Here is a 26,108-nt window from a genome sequence, read left to right as displayed (position 1 = left end):
AAAAATTGATAGTAGACAAAGCTCCACGTCCGGTTATCGGAAATCGCTGAACAGTTAATACATAACTTTAAATTTTATATTATATATATATATATATATATATATATATATATATATATATATATATATATATATATATATATAAAATTTCATCAACCTATCTATAACGGTATTAAAGTTATCCTTTTTACAGACAAACATACACACACACATACACGCAAACACACACAGACATAGGGACAAGATTGCAAAATTATGTTTTTTCCGACTCAGGGAGGTGTAAAACGTCGAGATTTCCAAAAATACTTTCTCTATGCTCTGTATACGAGAAAGTAAAAAAAATTCTGGAAGAAACACTGGGGTAAAAGCGTCAATTGTATCTGTTAATGTGTTTAATTTGTGAGTATTATTATTATAAAGCACACAAAATAAAGTCACATTTTTAGCGAGACTGTAATTGGAGCATGACTTTAAATGATTGAAATAAAATAATACATATTTCTAATTGATCACAAACAGGATAGCGTAACATATTAGCAACCACACATAAAACAAATAGATCACATGCATGTGTTGTCTTTTATGAAAGCATTGGTCGCTAAAATATGTGAATGATCTTTTATTAAAGATAGCAAGATTGTTTCGTTTTCTTATTTTCAGTTCATTTAAAAGCAAATCATGATACGTGAATTTGCTTTATTTTCTTCTCTTTGGTAATTAGTAATAAATGAAATTGAAAACACATACGCTAAGACTAAACATAGTAGCGGTAAAACCTCACCAGTAATCTGCAGAGTTTCTTTCAGGTATCTCTCCGCCCCCCCCCCCCCGAAGAAAGTCTACCGCCCTTACCCCTGAACGAAATGAAATTTATATAGAAAATATGTACTTTTAACAGTCTGGAAGAAACACTGGTAATCTGAGATCTCCAAAAGTCAATTATCTGCCTTATCTTATTCGTAGTCGACAAAAAAAAAAAAAAACAAAAAAAAAAACAAAAAAAAAAAAAACAAAAAAAAAAAAAAAAAAAAAGCACGGAGGTGGAAAAACTGTTCAGTGGACGCCAGCTTCTTGAGCTATGGCTAGTAGTTAATCTTGTTATCGACTCTTTTATAGATGGCTTTAGTTGTTTAAATTGAATTGTAATGGTTAACCTAATGTTTAAATACACGAATCAATAGATATTCCTACATTGTCACCAGAAACGAATTTACTGTGTAAACGTGAACGAAACCGCTGCATTAAAAGTGGGTTGCCACACCCAACAAGCCAACCAACACACAAACAAACAGGTATTGCGACATACATAAAACATTTAGAAACCATAATCACACCGTCAGACTCGTTTGGCTGGTTTATTTATAGTTTATTGACGTAACAGTTTGCGGTGATGGTTACCAGCTAGGTAGGCTACAAATGACGAAACTGCCTGCGTAAATAATCGAAGCGGTATCAACAAGTAGGAATAAAATCACGTAAGTCATCTTCATGTTAAATCATAGAACAACCAGCCCGGTTTAGTTTTAATATGTTTTATATGTTTATGTGTTCAACTAACTCTCTTCTTAAATAAGGAAATCCAGGTTCAAGTCAGTAGTTCTTACCAGGATCCACCCAGCTTTGATTGTTAAGTAGCTCATGTTAGGGACAGTAAAGGCGGCTGACTATAGTGCTGACAACACTATCCTTTCATATGCCGGAGTCACATAAACAGGATAACTCTACTTAACTTGCCCCCCCCCCCCCATTTAATTAATTTTTTTACTTCTCTCAAGTAAAGGTGTTAATAACATTTATTGCCTTATCTGTATTCTAAAAGTTAACATATTATACAAAGGAATAATATGTTGCTTATCGATATGGTACTCGACCCATAGTTTTAAACTAATCTAAGTACACATATTTGACCTTAACTGAAGTTTGTCTCATATCAAATGTATGGAAAATAGCTGCACATTTAAAATTGAGGTCCTTCATTCATCGTCAGTCGTGAGAATTACTGTCTATCGGTCTTGAAACATACTTGAAACTTTACAAAATAAACCTTTTGAAAAGGTTTCCCGTAATATACATTGTTACACGCTTTTATTTAAACTTACTTCATCCTTCTATTTACAAGTTTTTATTGGACTTTCTTGTTTTGTCTGTCTGTCGTGCTTTTTTTTTTGTCTGTCGTCCTTCATCATTGGTCAAAACGGGCGAGGGAAATATAGACCACTTCTAACATACAGATTTCTGTTAACCGTGAAATGGGGGGTCAAAACCCGATGATTATGCGACTTGTTTGTATGTTTCATTAGTTTTTAATTTTTTAATTAAAGTTTCCAAAATAAATCACACATTTTCGCGATATTTTACGCATATTCGTTTGTATTTATTAGATGCTCAATTCTTTTTAGTCACGTAATGTTATTAGATTAAGAATTTTAAAGCATTTACAAAATATGTGCGGTATATTCTCAGTATTTATTGCCAGTAACCTAACTAGTGAAATTTGATGATATCTATTTTCCTCCATGATTTATAAAAATAAACCTTTAAGCCGAGAAATGTATTGGTAGTTGTTATGTTTCTAATTTCTTAAGATGAATTTGACATCAAAAAACTTTTCAAGAATTACATATATAAATGTTTATATAAATAGGGATGCGTTTTAAGAAAAATCATTTTAAACTTGCATTCAACAAGTAATAACTTTAGTTTAATGTTTGTAATACATTTAATATTTAATGCAAAATAATTTTAAACTACTTTGTGCCTTTTGGGCAGATTTAAAAATATGCACAACAATGTGTTGGCGTATTTGAAGTAAATTAGTATAAATGTGTGTCGATTATCATTAATATTTTAAACTTAGCTTTTGAATTAACCTAATTAATTCATTATACTAGTTTTTTTTTAATTATTTATAAAGTTTTCTTTTTTTATACTTTATCAAAAGTAAGTTAACTATTTGAGTGGTAAATCAGTTTACATTATATTAAATTTACCAACTGAAAATTACCTTACAAAATATATGTCAGCTTAGTTTTCTCTCAAATGAATAGATCAATTAGCTTTAAGTTAAATTGATTTATTAGTAAAATATGTTTGTTACTATCCTACTTACACTCCATTTCTCACACAGACACTACTACTGATTATAAAAACACAATTCCACACATTTGCCATATTCAACAACGCAAGATAAATGAAGTACATACTATTTTTTATTTGGCTGCATAGCTGCACGGGTAAGTATTATTTTTACACTGCTTAGTAACAATAGACAGTGATTTCTGCTCATGTTCTCAAAAACGTTGCCCCTAGCTTAACTTGCACTTCTTTAAATGTAAACAGAATCAGTACAACTTTCATATTTTAGAACTAGCAGTTGATCGAATGGTGTGTAGATTTGTGTGCTAATCTAAATCTGGTTATTTATGAAGTATGCTTCGTTGTTTAAGATAACAATCATCTGTGAAATTATTGCTACGTCTGCTAATATAGTCTAAGAATAATAAGAACTACACCTATACCAATATTTATATTTTAGTGCTTGTTAATTTCCCTACTAATTTCGACTTCTTCATTCTATGGGGGTCGTGGGTCACTTACTTTTTATAATAGGGGGTCACAACTCGAAAAAGTTTGGGAACCACTGCTCTATGTGCTACACATTTTCTCACAATTAAAATAATTTCACTTAATGTAGTTGAAGTTACATATTGTTTGATAATGTATCAATGTTTTCACGTAATTGTTTTCGCAGCATATGTCTAAGTTTATTTTACCACGCTTTCCTCACTTATTTTAATTCCCTTGTAGAAAATTGAATATTAAACTTGTTAAACGGGCGGGTGATGAGTACCAACTTCTTTATTTCCAAGTCTAAAGATGTAATACTTGGCTAATAGTTATAACTCAAAGAGATAAGCATAAAAATATTTTTTTTCATTTTTTAAATCCTCCGTTGCCATGGTGACGGCGGCCATATTGGATTTTATTGACGATTTTTAAATGGAAATAACTCAAAAATGGTTTGTACAAATTTCATGAAAACTTAATATAATCTGCAGACACATGTGTTTAAGACTTCTTATTGATTACATTTTTAAAAAAGAAGATAGGTTTTTTTTTACTTTTTTTTTCGATACATCACTGTAAAAATGTCATTATTTCGTCCAATTTTTAAACTATTTAAACAATAAAAAAAATTTTTTTACAAAAATTCCAAAAGTGTTCAATACGTTTTATTTGAACATATATACAGAGTAACTGGAGCAAATTTAGTTCAGTTCTGATAATTATTAACAAAGTTATTTCAACAATTGTACAAAAAACACCAAACTGAGAAAAACGCAAAAAACCAACAAAAAGTTGCAAAAAATGAAAATTTACAGCTGTATGTCACTAAAATCGACCACATTCATAGCCTGAAGTATGGTGCTGCTGAATATATTCCTTCTGAGCTTGTTCAGCTGTTAGTTTTCTTTTTTCTGGCGCTCTTTGTTTTACCTAGAGCTGTAGAAAAGCTGTTGTCAACGCGTCTTTTTTGGCGTCCTTCATTGAGTCTTCGACTATGGTTTCCTTCTTTTGACAGCAATGCCATAGCATGCCTGGGCCCAAAATTGAATTATGCTATCGCAGAAACAGCAGTATATTTTGGATGGTCTCATGTCTAAAGCCCAGTGGCGTAGCCAGGATCGTCTCAAGGGGGGGGTTCCTATTTTTACCCGGGGACAAACTTTCCATTTGCCCCCCCCCCCCCCCAAACTTGCGATTTGCACCCCCCCCCCTCAAACTTTTGATTATATATACCGAGGGGTCTATGGGGGGTGGGGTTATGACCCCCCCCCTAACCCCCCCCCCCTGCCTACGCCACTGCTAAAGCCAATTATGATAAGACGCGATGTCTTTGTTTATTGTGAATGGCCTTGTTCTGGATTCTTTTGCATTTGTATACTTACGGTTTATAACATTTTTATTACTGCCACGCCATGCTTGAAGCAAACCCTTTACACTGTTTTCATCAATAGTAGCCACTACATCACAGTGGGCGAGGAAATGTATTGATAACATCAAGAAGCAAATCACATTTGACAATAATTCTGCATGGCTGTGGTTTACAATTAGATTAGCACTACCAGTACTAGATGTAACAGTGCTTTCTTATGTCTGTAAAAACTGTGTCTTACATTGTCGCAGTTTCTTACTAAATGTGCATATTACATCTGCACCAGTGCTTGTCTGAATAGTGCTAGATTGAGTAGAGGTAGCTGCAATCAGTTGCATTCGGACGTGCCCTTGCTTTAGTAAATTAGTTAGATGTTTGTGTGTATCTATTTTTAGCGAGTGTTTTGTTCTACCCATTATCGAAAGAGAAACAAATTAAATCGTCTCACTGCTTATGATAATTCACACAAACTAATCTAAACTGTTAATAGTATATTTAATTGAAATAATTATATGTTAAAATAATGTAAGTATTTCACAGAAGCTTAGAGAAACAAAACTAGATCAAACTTAGCAACGCGCTGAATCTAAGGGAATGTTTACTTCCGAAGCGAAACGACCAATCGCTAACTAGCTTCCGCCGTTGAACGCCAATGAAAAAATTGAGGTCAAAAATTTGCATACCGGAAAAACCCGACTGAGTAAAATAAACAACTTTATGACGTAGAAAAATAATCACATTAAAATAAGTATTTTGATTGGTCCTTTAATTTTAGAACAAATAAAGAAAGGAGGTCACGGCCTTTCCATTGATATGAAACACATTAGGTTTCCGTGAAGCCTAATAGTACTTTTCTAGGTCGAAAAATGGCTATTTTTACAAAAACATTAACAAATGACCCTGTACACACTACTTTGAACCCGGTTTTTTATAAATAAATACTGTTTTTAGGGTCATAACAATGTCATTTTTAGATTCAACGATGGTTATTCTGTATAGATCAAGTAAAAGTGGGAAATCGATGATTTAGTGGATTTATGACGAAAAGTACACCCGCCCATGTCCTTGCTGTTTGATGCTTCTAGACTTTCAGAATATATATATTTATATATATAAATAAATAAATAAATTTATATATATATATATATATATATATATATACATATAAGTATGTTACAGAAGAAATAATACTAAGAAATATATCTTTTTTCAGTATTTTTTTGTCTGGCTGGCATATATTATGTAAAAGTAGGAGAGCCGGTTACTTGTGAAGTTGAATTAAATGCCTCATATAATGGAGATATTACGTGGGATTTAATAACAGTCAATGGAACAATTAAAAACATCGCGACCTGTGGTATCCGTTCGGATTGTCGAGTACACTACGATCAAAGTAAGATTTAAGTATGTTTGTGCATATCTTCCACGAGAGACTGAGTGGTGTGCTCTTTTTATTATTTAAAAAAAAATACACATTGAAGATTATATTTGAATTGCAAAAAAATTGTGTGCACACAATTAATAAATCAACATATTATTTTCAGCAAACTATCAAGCCTCAAGGCGATTTAGTAAAAGATTGTATCAACCATTCTCTACGGTATACACCCTGAAAGTAGAGAAACTTTCAAAGGACATTATAAAGCTGAATTGTTTATATGGCTTAGATCAACGTTTAGAAATTGAAAATTGTTTCTGCAGTTTTGTATTTGGAGGTGAATATATTTCCCAATACTTACGTATCTACATAGTGGGATATTTTTATCAAACGCAATACACAGTTTAGTGAATAGATTGTTTCGTTTTACCCAGCAAGGGTACTTTATAAATGATGAGTGTTTTAAAAACACCAAGTGACAATCACTCTACTGTTTCGCTGTGCATAGTATAAAAAAACATAATTAAAAAAAAAACTAAAGTAAAATTACTAACTTGAACAAATTATTTAATATCAGCATTAACAAAATGTATTCAAAGTAATTAGAGTTTTCTTATCACACATACTGATGCTTTATTTTTTCCACAGTTCCTCCAACATATTCTTCAGACAAATCTTACTTCGATCGCTCTGATATTCCTTTTATAGTTGTACCTTCAATTGGAGGGTTGCTGTTTATCTTGATATTTTGTACGGCTTGCTGTTCTTCCATTTGCAAACGACGAAAAGTAAAGACCAGAACAGCACATACTCGCACCATGCGTAACCGAGGCACAAACACCATCTTCACGGTTGAGCAATCTCCGAATCTGCATCATACAGAAACACAGACTGAGTCCATATTGTCTCAGTCGACTACCTCTTTCAGTACACTTCCCCTCATCTCAAACATTCCTCTTCGTCACACAACGTCATATCGAAACGACTCCAACTTGAACGAAAGAGGTCAACAAAATAACCTCCGGATGTCTGACGATTACCCACCATCATATTCTAGCCTTTTCCGTTCTGTTTGACCTATTCGTCACACAACGACACGGCAAAGCATCAACACACGTCACACAACGTCACGGCAAAGCGTCAACACACGTCACACAACGTCATGGCAAAGCATCAACACACGTCACACAACGTCACGGCAAAGCATCAACACACGTCACACAACGTCACGGCAAAGCGTCAACACACGTCACACAACGTCATGGCAAAGCGTCAACTCACGTCACACAACGTCACGGCAAAGCGTTAACGCATCTCAAACAACGTCATGGCAAAGCGTCAGCTCTAGTCACACAACGTCATGGCAAAGCGTCAACTCACGTCACACAACGTCACGGCAAAGCGTTAACGCATCTCAAACAACGTCATGGCAAAGCGTCAGCTCACGTCACACAACGTCACGGCAAAGCGTCAACTCACGTCACACAACGTCACGGCAAAGCGTTAACGCATCTCAAACAACGTCATGGCAAAGCGTCAGCTCACGTCACACAACGTCATGGCAAGGCGTCAACTCACGTCACACAACGTCACCTTCAAAGCGTTAACGCATCTCAAACAACGTCAGGGCAAAGCATCAACTTACGTCAAACAACGTCACTCGACAAGGCCATTCCATGCAATATAAAAGCAGGTACAAACATAATGCATGATCCTAACGGCAGTTACCTGTGGCGACCTTGCAAGAACCATGGGATACAAACACAGATGTCTTGTAGTGGAGAGAATCTAAATCTGACGAAACATATTATGATGAATTCAGAACTAAATGAAGAAAGACAATGTAAAATAAATGGAGACAAGCGAGTTGACGAGATTCCTTCCATAGGATTGTTGACATGGAATAAAAACGTGCTTTTTAGATTTAGACCGTAAAAAAAAATAAAAAATAAAAACTTAAGCCTAAAATTAATTTAGAAATTTTATATTTTTAGAATAAATGCTATAAAAGTTGCAAATCCAGAGAACTTGAAAATAATTTGTTGAGTTTAAGGCTACATTTCTATTTATTTTCATCAAGCCTAAGTTTTAACCGGATGTTTCACTTTCGTAAGACAAATATTGATTGGCTGTACAGTAACTTAGTGATCGATAACTATTTGTTTACAAAACTTTGCAGATCAAGTTTTTTAAATAACAATGCAAATTTAAAACCCCATGACCTAGTTTTCTATTTTTAGCTTACAATGTGTACAATAAAATTTATGCCGGCCTATCGAATAGCCGGATGCCATTGTTTATGTCGCCATTACACGTGAAAACCAAATTGTTTTTGCTTTTTTTTTAATTTTTATTTAGTTACCGAAAATGTTAAAAACAACAAATACGTCAAATCTTTAGCAAAGTCCGAAAAAAACCAGACAGACAGGATTTTATAACCATATTAATTGTAACTACGCCGTGCAAGATTTTTAAATTAATTTATGCACCTCTCAAATACCTTTGTGACTTTTATCACTGGCGTCCATTGAATACTAATAAATTGCAATATACAGAGTGCTCTACAACACGTTTTGCTTATACAAATACCAATAAAATAAGAAAACAATCACACTCAGATACACTATGTAAGCCTATACAGTATTCATAGGAATGCATAGGAAGGATTTTCTATGATTTAAGTTTATAGTGCTTATAAGCATTGTACTAAAATACATTTTTATCATGGTTATTTTACAGACGATGCTTTTGATGTGTATAAAATAAGAATCATGTGTCTTATACATTTAAGTACAATTTTAATGTTGTATCCAAAGTATTTATCCAGTGAACCATGCATCGGAGTGGGTTTTCTATAATGTGCTTTTTAACATTGTATCAGATTGTTAATCTGGTGTGTATACATTCCAATTGTGTTACCAAGTTCTGTTTTAGTATATCCCTTATGTTACATTTCATTTGTTCTATTGTCACGTCGCAGGCTTATTTTTTTCATTCTCTTAAAAGCTGTTGGGTTGAATATTATTAAGTATGTAGACATCGAAGAAAATATCCAATTACATTTGAAATCTTGCACGAAGGTTTTGAAATGCTATTTTAAGACAATAAATGTATATTTTGAGGTTTCATTTCGTAGATTTATAAACAATAAAATGTTCAATATTTAATTGTATAATATCCAAATCTCTTTTCTTGTTTATAAATTATTAATTGTATTAAAAATAATATTCGTACTTTTCGCATAACCTTAAATGTGTAGACACCCTAATGGGTATGTAGCAAAAAGTATGGGATAGTCCAGAAAGTTTCTTAAATACATTCTAACATACGGTAAACCACAACTTTGGCATCCTAAAAAGTATTCCTTCAATTTGTGTTTTAACCCGATTTATGATTTTTTTTAATTAAGAAAATTATTAAAGAAAAATATATTTTGTCAAAGAAAAGTAATATGTAATTGTCTAAACCGAACATACACCCTTAATATGAAAATGAAGTACTGTTTATATTAGATTGCTTCATTAAAAGCTATTATTTTCTTTATATCTCTTTATTTTATATTACTTTTTTAAGATATGCATCTACGCTTGTAGTTTACTCCAGATGCCTCGCAAGGCGGAGGCATGGGATGCGGACCTCACCGGGTGACACCATTTAAGGGAGTGACACCATGGCAAAAATTACAGAAATATATAAATGAAATATTCTTTTAGCCAGTTCAATTAATGATTTATTATAGTTGATCCACATGTATTAGCACCTGACTCTAGATAAACATCTTTACTATTAACTGTGCACACTTAAAACTCTCATTCAGGTGTTAGGGTTTGTGACACCAATTGCAAAATAATTAAGAAAAGAAGTTTTTTATTGAGTATTTTGAATAACTGATACGTCAATCAACGACCGGTAAGTGGTGACACCAAAATCTAATAATTTACGAAAAAACGGTGATTTTTCCACTTGACATAATTTAATAGCGAATGAGATGGTATACAGGACAGCGAGATTACATTTAAATTTTCAATAAATGTGGGGTAAAACTTTTTAAGGTATTTCATCTATGTTATCCTATAATTTAATAAAGTTTGAAATTTTTAAAGTAACGAATGTATGTTATCGTATAATATATTTAATACTAAATGTGTATTTTTTAGTTTAACTTTAATCGATATTTCAATTTGCATAAACACATTTATAAAACAAGAGTTTTGTGTTTACATAATTCTAATGTTTGACATACGTAATGTTGTACTTGTTGTTGTTTGTCTGTATGTAGTTGTGATGAGGGGAATATAAGGAGTTGCCTATCAAAATGTAATTTAATTTTTTATTGCATTGAAATATATGGGATTAACAGTGATATTTATGTTCTTTTTATATTCTGAGTACAGTATATACATTAAAATATTATATAGGCCTAAGTGCTTGGCAAAGGTTTTATTTTACTGTCAAAACAAAAGGTATAACAGCATCTATTTCAACCAAATTATATGTTACAATATATGCTTAAACTTTTACAGTTCGATATAAATGAAGACAGTCTTCCTTTTGTTACATATAAATAAAGACAGTCTATCTGTGTTTGATAAAAATGAAGACTTTCTTCCTGCTGTTCCATATTAAAAGCAATCCATAACTGAATATATATTTCAAAACAAAACTAAAATTTTTTAAAAATATTTTATGACCTTCTCGACGGATTCATCGGAGAATGTCTCATTCGTCTTTTCCGTTTTTATTCTTTTCATCACACATTTTAACTATTAAGCTATTAATAAATGTGTAGGCCTTTATATATATAGATTCTTGAATTATCTACGTTTATATTCTTAAAAGCCTTCTACTGTTGTTTTGTTTTAATAATATTTTGCCAGTCGGCATCTTTCTATTATTAGTCTAATTTTTAAAGTTAAAAAGATCGTACTGCGTAAATATGTAAGTAGCCTACTTTGACTTTTGTTGTCTAAATATTGTTTACAATAAATCATGCATTGGAGTGGGATTTATTTTAAAAAACACGTTGTTTTATAAACATGTTATCTATTGGCAAAGGCTGTGATGTATACATTCAAAATCCATTATTTTTTAAAATTTTTTTTGCTGTTTGCTCAATTTGTTTCGTTGATATAATTTGCTTTAAAACGACATGCCTCAAACCAGTGATTTACTGTACACTTACTTAAACGCTTTTTTGTTAAAGTTGTTTAGAGGCACGGAGAAGTGTTTGAATAATTCAAATGCAATAGTAGTTTAAAACATAACCATACATAATATCCAGTATAACCAAGATATTACATTTTAAGAAACTACAAACACATAACAATATAGGCTATTTTCAATTTCCCTGAAATGTTTTTCGACTAGCTTACACGTTGTAAGGATTATTGATTACCTCATTACATATGACCCCGGTAGTTTCACTGACCTGTGACTGCCAGCCATGTGTCACAGGTGTACTTAAATCTTCTGACGTAAACGGTATTGATGTTTTAAAACAAGGTCACCATCCAGGGAGTTGCATACAGAAAGGCAACGTACACGTAAGTCATCTTTCTGTTGGATCATAGAATAGTTTATTACATTCAGATTTATTGTAAGATGTAATCATATTCATGCTATAAGCGGTAGGCCTACATTAAACAATGAATTGATGTGTCTTAACTGTATTTTAAAACCTAATTTAGTGCCGTTTGCAATAATCAATTTCATATAGGTAATAGACACAGTAGTAACTAAAATACGGTACTAATTGTCGATTTTTGTTTTGTTTGCTTTTATACCAAAAAAAAAACAAAAAGTAGACTTACCAATGTCAGACATCTGTGTGACAATGTCAGACATCTGTGTGACAAAGTCAGACATCTGTGTGACAATGTCAGACATCTGTGTGACAATGTCAGACATCTGTGTGACAAAGTCAGACATCTGTGTGACAATGTCAGACATCAGTGTGACAAAGTCAGACATCTGTGTGACAAAGTCAGACAACTGTGTGACAAAGTCAGACATCTGTGTGACAAAGTCAGACATATCTGTGGGTCACAGTGTCAGACATCTGTGTGACAGTGTCTGTAACGTGAGTTAGGTACCCATCATAGCAGGGTGAAACGTGGTTTCGAACTTGAGGCTTTTGTGTTAGTTGTCTAGCTTTCTACCACTTGACTATACGAAAAAGTACAATCAATTAAATGTGCCTGATCAAGCTGACACTTACAATTCAATTGTTATCATTATCAAGGCATTTTGTGCTTGCCAAATATTACCCTTAGATATTTATCCTAAAATATCTATTTATTAGTCAGCTTATTATTGAGAAAGCTTAGTTTTACTGACACAACAATTTAAAGAAATAATTATCCAAAATATTAACCACATCTAACATAAGGGATGTCGAAAAATTAAATGTAAAAATAAATTCTAACACTGTTAAATATACTGTTAATTTATTATTAATAAAGCTTCAATAGTAATCATACTTTTTTTTTATATCCTTAACATCAAATCTTTAATAATATAACAGAGAAGCGTATGTTTCACTACAAACGACCCCATTGGATTCGTTGACCCGTGACTGTCAAACCGGTTTTGACTAGTATATTTATATTGTAGTGACGTAATAGGCAGTGTAGATGTTTACTTGCTAGGACTCAGTCTAGGCAGATATAGACAGTGTAGATAAGTCACTTTCATGATACATTATACAGCAGTTTATTACATTCAACTTCAATGTTTGTAATGTATTAATACTAAAATCTCTACCTAATTCAGTGTTTTACCTTAATTAACCTTCACAATAGATCATAGACGCAGCTATTTGGACTTTATTAGCAGATTAAAACAACAACAACAACAAACAAACAACAAGATGAACCGTCTGACACGAATACACAACATAGCACAGCTTATTGTACTGTGTTAAGTTAGGCCAAGGTACACACACACATTCTAAAAGCAACAAAACAACAACGATAATGATCTTACACCAAATGTATGAACACAACTACACTTCATTATTATATCAATATGCAACACCGGGAGAAATTCAATAGCTTGTTTACGTTACTATAAATAGATCTAGACAAGTAGGAAGTATTGTGAAAATTAAATTAAACTCACAAGTTAAGATTCAAACTACACTTTTCGTCGTATACTTTTGTATATAAACTAATTAACTACTTTGCACCCAGTACCTTTCACTGCAGTTTTGTTAAATCTTTGTTATCGACATTTTAATCTACAAATATATTTTCCTAAATATTCTAGTAAGTTTATTTTTTTGTCTTCCTATCTACCGATATGGAATATTATCACGTATAGTATAACAGGTTCACACGTTATTTTTTCTAAAACATTTAATATTACTTCAACACAAGACATTTTAACGGCCAGGTTTTAAACAAAAACATTTCGAATTCTTTTCAATATTTTAATAAAAGTTTAAAATAAATTAAGTCTTACCTGCTGTGTTGGCTAAATTGTCGTTTCATGGATTTAAAATAAAAAATCGTGTGACAGTATAAAACATTACTTGTTTTTATTTATATCTAAAACACAAATATTACGTTTTAACTTATTTAAAAAGATTTGTTAATACATTATTGTTATATACTTTTACGCCAGTTTTTTTTTAAAAGCAGGAATGATACTCGGACATCGTATTTTATGCCTGTCGACCATGTAACGTATTTTTTAAACATCGATTTTTTAAAGTAACCTTATAATTTGATTTACAGCAGTTTTTGTTTAATATGTATATGTAAATTCACTCTTGAATTTAGTGTTCTAAAAAGCTTTTCTTGCTCCTACTTTATTAAAAGTAAGTTAACGCTTTGTGGGTTTTCTGGTTAAACTTCTTAGTTCTGATTTTGTTCACTTATACAAAAATAAATTCTTGTGAAATTCAGCTTTTTTTTTTCTTTTTAATAAGGGTTTTATTGGCTTAAACTAATTATTTCATTTTATTAAGATCCTGCTTCAAGTAATAACAATCGTTTGATGGTAGATTATATTTGTCCTAATACCATTTCGACACTGCTAATGATTTTAATAAACACTATCCTCTTCTTCCAGTCAGCATACAAGGCAACAGAAATGAAACACAGTGTGTGCTATATTTGGCTGCTTATCTGCATAGGTAAAGATTACTTTCCAAGCTACGTGTTATTAAAAAAAAGATAGTTCAATATCCAACTTAGAATTTCATTCGTATTTCATTTACCTTGTTACATCGTGTACTGAGATATATTTCATACGCTAACGCATACGCATCCACATACATGCATGTACTGATCAAATACGTACGACTAAATCCTTATATCTTAATAGTGTTTTTTTTTAAACAATACAATATTTGCATTTTTTTGCAGTACCTTTTTGTCAGAACAAGACATATTACGTGAAAGAAGGAGACTCATTTACATGCGAACAGAAAAATGATGAGTCGTGGCCTGAGCCAGTTGAGTGGAATTTAATTACAGCTAATGGAACAACTATGACCATCGCCAAATGTGATAAATTTAAAAAGTGTTTTGTAATCTATGATCAAAGTAAGATTTAGTACTGTTTATGTTTAGTATCCTGATGTAAGCATTGGCCGTTTAAATCTATTTAAGTTGTTTACGCTTAAAAACATATATGTATATATAGATATAGGTGTAGGCTAAGTGTGGCTTATTAAAAACATTCTTTGATTCTGAACATTGGCACAACGTATGGACACTTATACAATAAATGTCGAGAGAATGAGTCGTCATATTTCGTAAGCTAATTTGAAATCATAAAAGCTTCCTAGTTATCAAAAACACTCTTTATTAAAATGCAATCACTACAAATGCATTTAATTGCAAGATGTAAGATTTTAGTATTATAAGCCTACATCAGAGACGAAAACTCTCTAAAACGCCCTATTAAAAGCTACATATATAAATCAGCACACGTCTTATGCTTTGCTAAATACAGACACAAATATCTTTTTTTTCAAGATATAAAGCCAAATGCAAAACTAAAGAAACAGGTCCCGAAACTTACTTGTTTGTGGTAACGAAAGTCGTTTTTGAGAACTGACGATGCCAATAAAAGGAATTAGCCCGAAATCCACGTTAAAGTTTCTATTTTTTTATTGCGTAAAAGAGAAGTCGTAGTTTAGTAGGTAAACGAACGATCCCTAACACATAAGTCTCGAGCTCGGACCACCGACACACTCTCCAGCTGACGACTACGACCCACAATGAGACATCGAGTAGAGAAAATATCAAAATAAAAAACACGGCTATCTTGCAAAATGTTAATGTTAAACTAAGGCTAAGGAAGCCAGAACTAAAAGTAGGTTGAAGTGAGAGTCATAGAGAGCACAAAATAATTTGATACGCAATAATCAATACTGTGGAAGAAAGAGACACCTTTTTCACAATAAACACTAAGACGTGGAAAAGATTATGCTTAGATAATAGACTTCTTTCCAAAGTGTTATAGTGTAAGTAAAAATGTTTTTTTCCCAATAGATATGCTAGTTACTACCTAAGCCTGTGATTATAGAACGAAAACAATTTCGTATTTAAATATTAATGCAACCTCAGGGTAACAAAAAATTTGATGCAGTTGAGGAGCCTACATCATCAGACACACATTTCTTGCTTATCTTATTATTATTTTTAAAAAATCAAATAACACTCTTCATTAAGATAATAGTATTAAGAGGGGTACACAAAATATTTGTATTTACCATGCTTCTATAATTTCATCTTACTTAATAAATCCTCGTCTCTCCCTATGGAGCAACATATCTTCGCCATTCCGCTCTGTCTAGTGCGAACCACTTCAATTCAAGCCAGGTTTTGCCAGTAGCCTGCACATCTTCTTCCATCTCCCTCCTTAATGTTTCCAGTGTTCTTCCTCTCTTCTGTTTTCCAGGTGGAGTCCATTTTAGCGCTATGTTCGCGAGTCTTCTTCTGTTCATTCGAAGGCCATGACCCAGCCATTGCCGTGTCCTCATTCGTACTTGTAGGGCAATGTGGTTTGAGCCTGTCCGTCGTATTTCCTTATTCGGGATTTTGTCGTCCCACTTTATCATGAGAATACGTTGGAGGAATCTTCTTTTAAAGCCTCTAAGACTGCTCTCAACTTTCATGTTTAGTTTCCATAGAGGAGTACAGAAAATCCTTTTTTTTTTGGTTCTCTGCTACAGTGAGGATGATTTCTAGATCTTAGCAAGTCTGTTAAAAGCCAGCGTTGCCATTGCTATACTTGTGACTATTTCTTTCTCGTAGATCAGGGGTCTCCAAACTACGGCCCGCGGGCCGAATGCGGCCCGCGAAGTCCCTTCATCCGGCCCGCGGAGATCTTTCTGTCCAAGGAAAAATCGTTGGTCGGTGATTGCTGAGGAACGTTTCCCAGAAAAATGAAAGACATGCCTGAAAGAAACTGGCCCCCGAACTGAAATTTTATAGTTAATGCGGCCCTCGGACTGAAAAGTTTGGAGACCCCTGTCGTAGATGATAATGCAGGAAAAAAAATACTGGAAAAAATGTTACATTATAAAATGCTTTCAGAGTAGCTTGCACCATTATCGCGGATAAATATTATTGTTAATATATAAAAGTTATATATATATATACTAGCCGTCCCGGCCAGGCCCTGCTCTGGCTTCTGTGAAAAACCTTTCTGTTAAAGACCATTTCCTGTGTGTTTATTAATCATCATAAACCCGGCATTGCCCACCCAAACCACAACCAACCAAAACCAAAACAACAAAACGCAAACATTACGCTAACACAATTACAAATACAAACGAAAACAAAAACCTAACAACAAACCCAACCACAACCCCAAACACCAATACAAACACAAATAAAAAAAAAAGGAAAAAGCAAACGAAAACAAACCAAATCCAAACGCAAAACCAACCACAAACACAAACACAAACCCAAAGAAAAAACACAAACAAAAAAGCAAACGAAAACAAACCAAATCCAAACACAAAACCTACCACAAACACAAATACAAAAACAAACCCAAAGAAAAAAAACAAAACGAAAAAGAAAAAAGAAAGAACAAAAACGAACCAAATCAAAACGCAACCACTAACGCAAACCCAACCTAAAAACAAAGAAAACACAAACGCAAACATAAACGCAAAGTGCCCACATTCTAGCCCGGGGCAGCATCGCTGTTTCAGCTTAATAAACGACTATAATACCCCAACTTATTCAAAGTCTTTTGCACTCACTTAAACGAACGTAGGTGCCAAACCAAACCGAATGAACAATTATAATACTCCAAACTTATCCGTAAAATACCTACAACTTTTGCACTTGATCAATCCCCGCTAATTATGTAATTATTTTTTCCCAACACCAAAACAAAGTAATAAAAAGTAAATTCTTTTCCACTAATGCAATGTTTTATAAAGAAAAGTAATGGTGTTTTCCTAATTAATCAAAGGGAAGTAAGTGCTAAAGAACTAGATATAAATAATTTTCAGACATAATTAGAATTTTTGTAAAAGATGATATTTTTTTTTTTAAATTGTGTTTAATGACCATTGCCGATTATTACTATCAGTTTGAAAAATGAAAATTATTTCCCAACACTTTCAATAGTAATTTTTTAACTTACTAATTTAGACTATGAGCACCATAATAATCTAACACTTAAATCCATAGAAGTATATATATATATATATATATATATATATATATATATATATATATATATATATATATATATATATATATATATATATGTGTGTGTGTGTGTCTGTCCATTTGTCGGTGTGTCCGTGTGCGTGAGTGTTTGTGTGACAATGTGTTTTTCATATTAAAGTAAATGATTGACCATAAACTATGTACTTCCTATTTTCAGCAAACTTTTATGCGTCCAATACAGTAATAGGTGTCAACAATTTTTTTCGTACTAACATATTGTTAATCAGCATGAGAGTAAATCACATTACAAGGGATATGCGACAGCTAAAGTGTTTGTATCGTTTTTTTCTACTTGATGAGTGTTCATGCAGCTTTGAATTTGGAGGTAAATCTATTCTCTAAGACTGTTAAGTCTACTAGTAAGATGTATTTTTTTTAAATATCGCAAAACATTTTAATGTAAAGATTATCCAGATATATCAAGCAAAAAATATAACAAAAATATATAACTAAAGATAAAGTGATAAATAATACAATGAGTATTGCAACTCATAACTAAAAATAATGCTTGTCATATTCTCCACAGTAGACATTATACTGAAAATGTATGTTTTGTATAAGTTAATTAACCATAATCAGAACTATGAAGCTTAGCCAAAAATAGCCCAGAAAGCGCTAACTTACAATTAATAAACTAGGAGCAGGAAAAGTTTTTCATAACATTAAATTAAAGCGTAAATGTACACATACATATCAACCATAAACTGCTTTAAATCAAAAGTAAAAGTAAAGTTTCCCTTTCAAACCTGACGGTCTATGGGGCAAGTGAAGTAGAGTTCACTTGTTTCTGTGACCTCGGCATATGAAGAGATAGTGTGGTCAGCACTAAGCCCAGCCGCCATTACTTTCCCTAACGTGAGTTAGGTACCCATCAGAGTTGGGTGGACTCAGGGAAGGTCTACTGACTTGAACCCGGATTCGACCTCGAGACTTACGGGTTAGCAGTCAAATCAAATAATTATTTTATTTTACAAAATCAAGATTAAAATAAAATGTATCACGTAACAGGATCCACAGTCACACTATTATTCCTGTTTTTATACTGGCTTAATTAAAAGTATTTAACAACTTTAATATATCTAACAATGTACTCGTATCTAATACCATTGCATTGACAAATCTCTTAAAAAAAATTAAAACTTATTTCTTGTGTTGTAGATATAAAAAAAACAAAAAATGTGTATAATAGTGCGAATATTATTAGTGCTTTATAAATTCACATACTACTAACTGTCAACAAAAATTACTCAAAATTTGACTGAAGGCAGGCAATTACATCTTGTACTTACGTGTGAAATTTAATTTATCTATCTAAAACAGTACTCAAGTTATAGGCTTTAAAAAAAATAAAAGTAGAATAAGTTACACTTCAGGTTATCGGAAATCGCTCAAAAGTTGATAAGAATCAAAGATTTTAATATATTACTTACATAAAAAATGTCATTGACCTAGCTTTAAAGGTACTCAGGTTATCGCGTTTACATGTACACACACACACACACTCACACACGTACAGAAACACACACAGACATAGGGACAAGATTGCAAAACTATGTTTACATGTCTTTCTCTATACTTTGTATATACGAGAAAGAAAAAGACTCACTTTTTTTTTTACTTTTTTATTAAAATATTGAAAATAATTCAAAATTAAACCGGGAGTGATCTACCCTAAACTTTCTCAAATATTCTTATATAAAACAACAGGGGATGGGAACTCGGAATATAGTTATGATTTTTAATCCATTTTAAATACTTAAACTTTTAAAAATAGAATAGAATCTCATAGAAAAAAGAATTGCGCATCAAGCGAACTCCGAATAAAGATGTGTATAATAGTGTGGAATATTATTAGTACTTTATAAATTCACATACTTTTTTTTTAAAAACGGAAATAGTGAAAATTACTACTTTTGGTCAACGGAAATTACTCAAAATTTGACAGAAGGCAGAACATTAGATCTTTTACTTACATGTGAAATTTTATTTATCTTTCTGAAATAGTACTCAAGTTATAGGCTTTTGAAAAATTCAAAGTAGAAAAAGTTCCACTTCCGGTTATTGGAAATCTCTCAAAAGTTGATACGGATCTACGATTTTGATATAATGCTTATATATGTAATTTCATCATCGGTACTCAAGTTATCGTGTTTACACACACACACACACACACATAAACACACACATATGGACAAGATTGCACGGAGGTGTAAATGTCGAAATTTGCAAAAATGTTGATTTTTTTTTTTGCACGATTACAATACTTTCTCTATACTTCGTATATACGAGAAAGTAAAAATGGCTGTTAAAATGTTTTGTATATTTAAGAAAATATATTTGTAGATATAAATTAAAACAAAGATTAAAAACCGTAGTGAAAAGTACTTAACTAGGTACAATGTAGTTAATTACTTTATATACAAAAATATACGACGAAAAGTGTAGTTTATATATATTATTTCATAGAACAAATGTAATAAGTAAAACTAATTTCTTCTAAGATCGAACCAACGCTCAGTTGGTCAGTTAGAATCCTGGTAATATACATTCAATGTAAAAAAGTCAGTGAAAGTAAGTGAAAATGTAACCGTGATTGTGATACGTGTCTTAATGACAGTGACATGTTGACACGAAAATACGGCTGCGATGCGTTTTCAAGTTTTCTTCGTAAATGTTAATTATAGAGATAGTGGGCGTCGCATGGGGTATTAGAATTTGGGATATTTTCAAAGGGTTGAAATAGACGGCTGGTGATGTGTATTTGGGGAATGTGTGATAAAATAACTATGTATTTGAGCGGAGAGAGTTGCGCTACGTGATACAGCATGCAGACCGTTTTCCAACGGATAACAGTTTTTTCTTGTGTACATTAAAGAAACTGTTTTCTAATTTAAAAATTTAAAATCGTTTGATAATAAAGGCAACTAAATTATAAGAAATATTTTGAAAATTCTTGCTTCTGCGTTATTATTGAAACTGTCGAAAACCATTTTAACTAAAGTTCATATAACAGGCTGATATGTAGATGTTTGTATTATTTTTTTGTTGAATATAAATTCCCAAATCCTCCAAGTTTGTTTTTGATTTAATAAATTTAAAAAAAGAATGAACCCTAAACAAAATGTCCCGAGGCTCTTCATAACAATTTTCATGACATTAAACTTTTATAATTTTGACATCACCTGGTCATTATACTCTTCATGACATTAAAACTTTTATAATTTTGACATTACCATTAAAATCAACTTGTCATTACACTCTTCAAGACATTAAAACATTTATAATTTTGACATAACTGGTAAAATGAACTTGATCATAACAATCCATCTCGTGCAGTTTGGTGTAGCTGTATTTGCTGTTTAGACTAACCTGAAAAATATTTTAGGTTATGTATCTTTAGTAGTATTTTAAACGATTATGAACCTGCTATAAATACATGAATGTACACGTTTTTTTTTAAAGTCAATAAATAAGCGTCCTGTCTGTCTGTCTGTCTGTCCCGTCTGTCCTGTCTGTCTGTCTGTCTGTCTGTCTGTCTGTCTGTCTGTCTGTCTGCCTGCCTGCCTGCCTGCCTGCCTGCCTGCCTGCCTGCCTGCCTGCCTGCCTGCCTGCCTGCCTGCCTGCCTGCCTGCCTGCCTGCCTGCCTGCCTGTCTGTCTGTCTGTCAGTCTGTCTGTCTGTCTGTCTGTCTGTCTGTCTGTCTGTCTGTCTGTCTGTCTGTCTGTCTGTCTGTCTGTCTGTCTGTCTGTCTGTCTGTCTGTCTGTCTGTCTGTCTGTCTGTCTGTCTGTCTGTCTGTCTGTCTGTCTGTCTGTCTGTCTGTCTGTCTGTCTGTCTGTCTGTCTGTCTGTCTGGATGTCTGTCTGTCTGTCTGTCTGGATGTCTGTCTGTCTGATGTCTGTCTGACCGCTGTCTGACCGATGTCTGTCTGTCTGTATGTGTCTGTCTGTCTTTGTCTGTATGTCTCTGTCCGTCCGTCCGTCCGTCCATCCATCAATCCATCCATCCATACTCCACATTTGTTTGTATGTTTAGTTACATGAAAGAATCTGCATTATGTGTAGAGCTGAAAAAAATTATTTGGGTAGATAATAATGTTCTTTTCTACCAAACAATTTATAACAAATTTATATAAAGACGTTAATTAATTTAATAGTTCAGAACAATGGCTTTACTTATAGTGACATCACATGATCCTTTTTTTTTACAAGTATGAGGGCTTCCATAGATTATCTGTTACCCATTCAAAAATTTAAGCATTATAAAGCAAAATGTTCTATTGGCTATAGCTTTAACGATACCTCCGTTTGCTATTTTTTTATTTGGTTCCAACACTAGAATAAATTACTCTACATCTACAGATCAGATGTTGAAGGAAGGAAAAGTAATAGATTTAGTTATTGATCTAGAATCTAGGTCAAACCAAAATTGATTAGTTAAAAAAAAAAACAATTATAAAATCACGATACATTGTTTTTTTTAAAACTACTTTAGTCCTTAAATATCTATCTCTCTCTCTCTCTCTCTCTCTCTCTCTCTCTCTCTCTCTCTATATATATATATATATATATATATATATATATATATATATAAAGCAATATATGTGTGTGTGTGTGTTTGTGTTTGTGTGTCTTTTATGCATTACCACACCACTTATCACATCGCCGTCGAACTTTGGGGAAATTGTTAAGAATATTCCTGGGGAGGTTTTTGCGGGGAAAAAAATTCAAATTCGCAGGGGAGGCGCCCCGGCAGGGCGCGATTTGTTTTTTCTCTATATACGGTCTATAAAAAATAAGAGTCGGCTGCAGATTCACACTGTTAATCCAACCATCGTCAAACTTTGGGAAGTTGATTAGAGCAATTCAGGGAAGGGTTCTGTAAAAAGTCATTTTTAATTTCGCAAGGGCGACGCCACGGGAGGGTGCGATTTTCCTCTATATACAGTATCTAAAAATTCTAAAAGTGAATTGCAGTGACACCGTTCACACGATCGCAATAAAACTTTTGGAAGATGTTAAGAATATTCCTGGGGAGGTTTCTACTTAAAATACGTTTTCAAATTCGCAGGGGTGGCGCTCCGGTAGGGCGCGATTTGTTTTCTCTCTATATATGGTATATAAAAACAATAGTCGATTGCAGATTTACACAGTTCATCTAATCGCCGTCAAACTTTGGGGAGTTGATTAGAACACTTTGGGGAAGGGTTATGCAAGAAATTAATTTTTAATTTTACAAAGGCGACGCCACGGCAGGGTGCGATTTTTCTCTATATACCGTATATAAAAATAATAAAAGTGAATTGCCGTGACACCGCTAAAACATTTTCAAATTCGCAGGGGTGGCACCCCGGCAGGATGCGATTTGGCGCCCTGGTTTTTCACGTGAGCGCTAAAGTGAATACGTTCGGTCTAAACAGTGTGATAGACAATGGATAGGATGGGGCGTTACAAACGCTTACTAAATTGAATCAGGCGTGTTCTCTGTGGCCCAGGTAGAGTGCGATTAGGCTGCAAATTAAAATGTCTGTTTCTGCCCCCAAAGGCTCACATGGGACGCTGAGGGCCATGTAATACGTTTTATTTTAATAATCAGAAAAATTAACCAAGGTTAGATTATTAACTGGGATGTTTCTTTTTGTTCATAGAAAATCCAAATATATTCGTCACTTTGCGAATGATGCAATTAGCATATATTTTTAAATAATCCAATCAGAAATTGAGATCGAGCATCTAAGAATAGACCGTTGGTAACGTTAATATATTGCATCAGTCACACTGATGTTTCTTCTTCTTTCTTCTTCGTTCTGAATTATTAGTGTTGAAGGGGATCGAGATTTATCTGCCAGTGGGTTTGAACTCGAGACTTTTGTTCGAATTTATCAACCATGAGCTTTTTGCCGACTCGACCACGCCTCCAACACAATTAACCGTTACGTGTCAACTGGTTATGCGCCATTGAGGCCATTGACTCCGATTTCAGCCTGCTTTTCTTTTTGGATTTGCTTCCATAGCCTTTGTCCAACCAAGAACAAACTACAAGGCAGCAGTTGTTTAAGTTTTGGAGTTGTCTCTCCTAGAAAAGTGGTTGTCCCCAGCTAACGAGCCTCATCTGCCCGAGGGTTCGAACTCGAGACTTTTCAGTTTAGTAACTCGACCACACCGACTCCTACACACTGATGTTTAAAACACGTCAAATAATTTTTTACGTGTTAAATAACAAATCCTGTTCATTTGTGTCACTTTAACGAATGACGCAATCTGCATCATTGTTGACAGGATGCTATTTGGCACGATGGCGCCTGTTAATTTTAAGGAGCCATGGGTGGTGTAATTGGGGGGTGAGGGCTCATGAGAGCGCCCCTCACGTCTCTGACACATGGGCGGTCACCGAAGTGTACCATATTATTTCGGTGAGTGATTAATGTACACTCAAGGTTTTAATGCGGTAGTGTAGGTAAACACGTGTCCTGATATTTATGATCCAAGCGCAGGCATTGTTTACATTTAAATAACTCATTTTTAGAAAAGAAAGTCACGCGTCTAAGAACATATGATTGGTAACGCGTTGGTGAAATCCTTCTAATATATTTCGTCAAACTTTATTCTATCCCCGCGGCAACGCGCGTGAGTCGGGTACGCTAGTTCGATATAAATCTTTGTTTTTTAGCTTTACTGATGATCTAATTCGAGAATACAAGGGATTTATGTATCTAGATTCTAGATCTAGAAAAAACTAGACTTAAGCCTAAGTAAGCCGTATTTTACATCTAGATCTAGATCTAGCTTTACCTATATCTAGAATGTTAATAATCAGTTTCTAAAGAGTCAGTTAGTTTAATGTTTCGTTGTGCATAGTATGAAATAACTTTATGTGACCCAAGGTAGAAAAAGAAACTATATTTATAAATAAACTGTAGTTAATAACTCTAACAAACTGTTTAATATTAGCATTAACTGAATGTATATAAATTAATTAGAATTTTCTAATAACACATAATGTATTTTTTTTCACAGTGCCACCAACATATTCTCCGGAAAAAACAGATTTTGATAGCTCAATAATAATTGTTATAGTCATAGGTTTGGTAGGAGGGTTGACACTCTTGTTAGTAATTAGGGTTGCCTTTTTGTTCATTTGTCAACTACGAAAAGAAAATGCTAGAAAAGCACATACTCGCACCATGCGTAACCAAGACACGAACACTATCTTCACGGTTGAGCAATCTTCGAATCTGCATCATACAGAAACACAGACTGAGTCCATATTGTCTCAGTCGACTACCTCTTTCAGTACACCTCCCCTCACCTCAAACATCCCTCTTCGTAACACAACGTCACATCGAAACTCCAACTTGAACGAAAGAGGTCAACAGAATAACTTACGAATGTCTGACGATTATCCACCATCATATTCTAGCCTTTTCCGTTCTGTTTTACCTATTCGTCACACAACGTCACGGCAAAGCGTTAATACACGTCACACAACGTCACGGCAAAGCATCAACTCACGTCACACAACGTCACATCGAAACTCCAACTTGAACGAAAGAGGTCAGCAGAATAACCTTCGGATGTCTGACGATTATCCACCATCATATTCTAGCCTTTTCAGTTCTGTTTAACCTATTCGTCACACAACGTCACGGCAAAGCGTCAACTTACGTAAAACAACGTCACTCGATAAGGCTATTCCCTGTAATACAAAAGCAGGTACAAACAGTGTTAAACATAATGCGTGTTCTTAACGGCAGTTACCATTTGCGACCTTGCAATAACAATCGGATACAAACACAGATGTATTTTAGTGGAGGGAATCCAAATCTGACAAAACATGATGTATTCAGAACTAAATGAAGAAAGACAATGTAAAATAAATTGAATACTAATAAATTGCAATATACAGAGTGCTCTACAACATGTTTTGCTAATACAAATACCAATAAAAAAAGAAAACAATCACACTCAGATACACTATGCAGGCCTGTACAGTATTCAATACATTAGTTTTTTATCTTTGCTCTTAACGCTATGTCAAAAATGTGACATAAATTAATACAACTATATTCGAAATATTCATTACACAACCTACC

At 33.4% G+C, this 26,108-nt stretch overlaps 2 protein-coding genes across 2 annotated transcripts; both read left to right on the top strand.

Annotated features, from left to right (window-relative positions):
• Nucleotides 1-3,101: 3,101 nt before the first annotated feature.
• On the top strand, nucleotides 3,102-9,449 carry LOC131934851 (uncharacterized). The gene is made up of 4 exons (XM_059290995.1): nucleotides 3,102-3,233; nucleotides 6,150-6,329; nucleotides 6,481-6,651; nucleotides 6,963-9,449. Exons 1-4 carry the CDS (start codon nucleotides 3,191-3,193, stop codon nucleotides 7,388-7,390), a joined length of 822 nt encoding a protein of 273 aa, XP_059146978.1. The 5' UTR covers nucleotides 3,102-3,190; the 3' UTR covers nucleotides 7,391-9,449.
• Nucleotides 9,450-14,389: 4,940 nt separating this feature from the next.
• On the top strand, nucleotides 14,390-25,640 carry LOC131934850 (uncharacterized). The gene is made up of 4 exons (XM_059290994.1): nucleotides 14,390-14,451; nucleotides 14,684-14,863; nucleotides 18,177-18,344; nucleotides 25,033-25,640. The coding sequence occupies exons 1-4, from the start codon at nucleotides 14,409-14,411 to the stop codon at nucleotides 25,638-25,640; spliced, it is 999 nt and encodes a 332-aa protein (XP_059146977.1). The 5' UTR covers nucleotides 14,390-14,408.
• The last annotated feature ends 468 nt before the right edge of the window (nucleotides 25,641-26,108 follow it).

Source organism: Physella acuta, unplaced genomic scaffold (assembly GCF_028476545.2).
Source record: "Physella acuta isolate Inbredline_101_S28 unplaced genomic scaffold, ASM2847654v3 ptg000118l, whole genome shotgun sequence".
In the NCBI taxonomy this organism is placed as follows: domain Eukaryota; kingdom Metazoa; phylum Mollusca; class Gastropoda; family Physidae; genus Physella; species Physella acuta.
Note: the sequence above shows the minus strand (reverse complement) of the source record. Positions and strands in the feature narration are given on the sequence as shown.

Coding starts and splice junctions, on each gene's coding strand:
- LOC131934850 (XM_059290994.1), top strand. CDS start 14,409: ATGAAACACAGTGTGTGCTATATTTGGCTGCTTATCTGCATAG. Junction 14,452..14,683: donor TTGGCTGCTTATCTGCATAG/GTAAAGATTACT, acceptor ATTTTTTTGCAG/TACCTTTTTGTCAGAACAAG. Junction 14,864..18,176: donor TTTTGTAATCTATGATCAAA/GTAAGATTTAGT, acceptor TCCTATTTTCAG/CAAACTTTTATGCGTCCAAT.
- LOC131934851 (XM_059290995.1), top strand. CDS start 3,191: ATGAAGTACATACTATTTTTTATTTGGCTGCATAGCTGCACGG. Junction 3,234..6,149: donor TTGGCTGCATAGCTGCACGG/GTAAGTATTATT, acceptor ATCTTTTTTCAG/TATTTTTTTGTCTGGCTGGC. Junction 6,330..6,480: donor TCGAGTACACTACGATCAAA/GTAAGATTTAAG, acceptor TATTATTTTCAG/CAAACTATCAAGCCTCAAGG.